The following is a 4345-nucleotide window of genomic DNA, read 5'->3' as shown; positions in this document are numbered from 1 at the left end:
ATTATAATATAAAATTAAAATTATAATATATATAATGTATATTATTATATACACAATGTATATTAGATTCTCAAATTCTCCGATTACAGAATCTTCAATCTTCGATTAAAAAGGCATATCAACTTGATTCAAGACGGATTGTCTTTAAGCTCACGTGACTTTTCAGCTCGATAAAGGAACGCGATCGCGCATTCCGCGATAATATTCGAGGGATATTTGCGTCCCTTTATGAATATAAAACAGAAATTTGGCGTCTCTCCGCGAGCCGTTCGATCGTGAGAGTGAGTTTAAATGGAATGGGGGAGAAAGAGGGGGGCGAATGGGGGAGAGAGCGTAATAATTCGCCCGCGCATTATCGCTTCCGTTTACTCGAAATTTATACCCGCGTAGTCAGAGCCTGCGCGGAACCGTTCACTCGAGAAATAGATTAAATCGTTATCGCCTGCGCGCTATTATACGCGTAAAACGTCCGATAGAGGTAAATAATGTGTTCCATAATGGCATAATGGCGCTTGTATGACGCAACCGCCCGGTTAAGGAAATCGGTTACGACGCGCCTTTACCTTTCATCATAATCCCGATGATATTTACCGGATTCGTTTAAGGATTTAAGGAGAAAGAAATTGGAAGGATAATCTCCGCCAAGATTTAAATTCATCCCGAGATCGCTTAAATATAATAATTGAAAAACGCTGCTCGACAAGTTGCTTTTGTTATATTAAAAAAGATGGGATATAGTGTATATTAAAATCTTTCGATATATGTATATTTTAGAATTGGATTTATTTTATTGCTAAATAAATATAAAGTTATATCTTTTTTTTTACGTGTAATTCATAAAATGTAATTTAAATATTTATAAAATATAGAAATATCTAAAAAGCAAATTCTCAAAAAATTCTTGATAATTTGTGAAAATATACTACATCTTTATGGTTTATTTTATAATATAAAAATTAATTCGAGGAGCATAATTTAAAGTAAAAGAAATATTTTCGATCTCTCCTATTGCGTGCATTTTAAATTATTTAAGACAATAAAAAAAATTCGCGTAGTTTTGTGGACAAAAAGATTTTCAAAATTAGATACGGATTTTCCGTATCCGATCTATTAAAATAGAACGTTTTACCCGATTCCGGTCATCATAAATCCAAAATTCGAGGAGCTCGAAGTCCGCTCGGAAAAATTCCGAGATCGACAGGAACGTTGCGTTGTCGCGCTCGATTTCTCACGAGCGAACGAATGTTCTACTATGACATCGCCGCCTTATACGGGAATGACGAGTGAAAAGAGAGAAAATTACGGCAATTACCGATAAATTCTCGGAACGCTACTTCGTCATTAGCGGCCGCTGCGGTGAAGTCCGTTTTCTCCGTCGTCGGCGAGATCCTCGGCGACATAAACGACGTATCATTTCTGTGTCGACCGACAACACAACCGCGGTGCAGCCGGCCGGATAATGATATCTCGTTGCATGGCTAATGCCGCAAATTGCGGCTCCGCATATAATTGGGACCCGCCGCAATTCGACGGGACACGAGAATCGAAAAGAGACATCGAGAAGATGACTTGAAGATTTAAGGTATCATTTAGAGCCCCTTATTTATGTTCTGTGAAACTTATTTAGACCTCTAGAAAGCGGGAAATTTCTAGGAAAGACGTGAGAATCTTGCATGAGAAAAAAAAAATTCAATCGTAATTCAATTATAATTATAATTTTGGAAAATTATTAATTATAATTATTAGAGTAAATTCTTTTAAGAAGAAAAGACGTGATTTTTCGCTTGTGGGATTTTAATTTTCTAAAAATAGTTTGAAATTCTAAAAATTAAAACATTTTTCACAAATTTTTAAAAAAAGCAGAATTTTGGATTTTATTAAATAATATAATAAATAATAATAATTATAATATAAATAATAATTATTTTGATATTTCACTATAATGGTTGCGGGCGCGATCTTGACCCGATGTATCTTTTCTGCGTATAAATACCTAGTAATGTGTATCTACGTATCCTTAAATGCGCGATTAAACAACGGTAAATATGTGTTATCTTACTTAATTAATAAGCATAATTATTAAGCGTAATAGGCAAAGAGACAGCTTCGCTGTAACGAGTTACATCGTTTAACCGTTCATATTACAGCGCGTCTGAAATATTGAAGCACCAGGACACGACACGAAGAGAGAAAGAGAGAAAGAGATCGAGAAGCCCGCATAATATCCTTTGAAAGTTCCTGCCCTTGGCGGAATTAGCGTTACTTAAGTAAATTGCGAGAGAGTAGGAAGAATTAAAGTTGCGATCGGTGGTGAGCAAAAGAAAAAAATAAATAAATAAATAAAAAAGAGAAAGAAAAAAAAAGATGCAGCTCATTAAGCTTCAACTAAATCGAGGCTCCTATTTATGCGAGCTTCTCCTTCCTATAAGAGAATGTCCCGCAGGAATAAAAAGACATTGTGCCGTCTTTTGTCTCTTGCAAAAATGTTTCCTCTTTCCTTTTCCTTGCTTTTAGAAAGATTAAAATTCAGTAGAAATATATGAATTTTCTCGAAATTTTTTAAATTCTTAATTCATAAAATTCTTCGTTTTTAATTTTAAAAAGCATATTTTTAAAAATTGAAACTCTCTAGATTTATGACTTTTTTCTAATTACTTTTTTCTAATCCGTGAGATTTAATATTCTAGATTCATGAAATTATCATGAGAAGCTATAAACGAAAATTTAATTTTTCAAGATTTTTAATCTTCTTTCATTTTTTTCTTTAACATAATTTATACATTTTTACGAATTATTAGGAATTAATTTTTATTCTCCCATAATTTTGAAAGATAGTAGGTATATAAATTTTGTACAAATATATAACAAAAACTAGATAATTTCCTACAAAATTAGTCTCCTGGATCTCGCGTTTGAGATAAGCAATGCTATAAAAAAATCACCCGTTTCAATTTGCAATATATAAGACTCCCCAGACGATGCAGTTGAAAAAGGACTTCGAGAAGGATATTAAAACGCAAATGTCCGTGAAAGGATTCTCGCGGGACTCGGCCGGCTACCAGCGTTATTTAAACAAATCGAGAGAACAAAGAAGCGGGAGAAAAAACGGAGGCGGGAACGACGGGAGAAAAGGAAAGCCGGAAGGATTAAAGCGACGATTGGCGGCGTAAGGGAAAAAGAGAAAAAAGGATCAGGGAACAGCCACTTTAATTTCCATACCGGAGTCTCGCGGTACTTCTCACGGTAATTAAGAATCGCAATTAAGTGGGCGAAAAAGCGTCGCTGATAATTATCCGGCAGCGGCCCAAATTTGTTGCCGCGAGAAAAAAAAAGGACGGGCCGGCAAACGAGAAGCAAACGAAGTCGCAGCGAGGATCTTTAGAATCTCCTTAGAATCTCCTCGGGATTAGGGAGAATCCTTGCGCCAGCCAGGCGCGATTTCGGATTTTATGTCCGGCCGTATTCCCGTCTTTAGACAATGAGATTCCCGCCGTTTAAGAATCTTTGAATTAGGAAAGTTTGGGAGAGGCAAAGATACAGTGTTACATCTAGAAAATTAAACTCCAATTCATAAAGCTTTTCCCAGGAAAATTTTTGCGGTTCCAACATTTTCAATCTGTACGGATCTCTTTTTACTTTGCGAAAGCGTATTCTTATTTTTAAATTAGGAGATCTCTCGCATTTTAGAATCTTCTTAAATTTTAAAGAGAAGAATTTCAGGAAAGAGATCAAGTCTTGATCCTACAAAATTGAACGCTAGAGAGAGATGGCTCCTTGGCTTTTCTCTAAAACCTTTAAAAATCTTGAAGCCTTCGAAATTCTTTTAAAAAAGGCTCCAAAAGTCAAGGATTTTAGAATTTTCACAATTCCCACATTTCTTCATGCAATTTCTCTGTCTCCGAATGACGGAGATCGCGCGAAGAAGTTATCTGCGATTTATGGACTCACCGTTTTCCTCGAGGCGACCGAACTTGTCTCTGTAGAGTAATGCAAGTGGCAACCAGCAACGCGCGTAAAATGCACCGGCTGATAGCAATAGGACGAGGACGAGGACCGCCAGCAAAAGAGACTTCCGCCAGGATCCGTTTGGAAGGCTTAACGCGAATTGCGGTTCTGCAAATTGAAAACAAAACACTCGAAATGTAATACAAAAGTAAGTCAAAACAATATAAATAGTAATATAAATCAAAGTAATATAAATAGTAAAATATAAAATCCATTTAATTGCGAAATGTGATAAGCGATTATCATCTTACGGCGTGATTACGTGATAGAAACAACGAATCTTGAGAATTAAAATTTTCAAATACGATTAAATTAATTAATTTTAAGGGAAATATATATA

At 35.5% G+C, this 4345-nt stretch overlaps 1 protein-coding gene across 1 annotated transcript in view; it reads right to left on the bottom strand.

The window, feature by feature from the left end:
* The window catches only part of LOC115243788 (single Ig IL-1-related receptor-like), a 224776-nt gene that overhangs the window by 13027 nt on the left and 207404 nt on the right, over positions 1-4345 (bottom strand). The window contains exon 5 of the mRNA XM_029821025.1: positions 3949-4113. Coding sequence (XP_029676885.1) covers positions 3949-4113 — 165 coding nt within the window. The remainder of the gene's footprint in view (positions 1-3948; positions 4114-4345) is intronic.

This window comes from Formica exsecta, unplaced genomic scaffold (assembly GCF_003651465.1).
Source record: "Formica exsecta isolate Colony F162 unplaced genomic scaffold, ASM365146v1 scaffold120, whole genome shotgun sequence".
In the NCBI taxonomy this organism is placed as follows: Eukaryota; Metazoa; Arthropoda; class Insecta; order Hymenoptera; family Formicidae; genus Formica; species Formica exsecta.
Note: the sequence above shows the minus strand (reverse complement) of the source record. Positions and strands in the feature narration are given on the sequence as shown.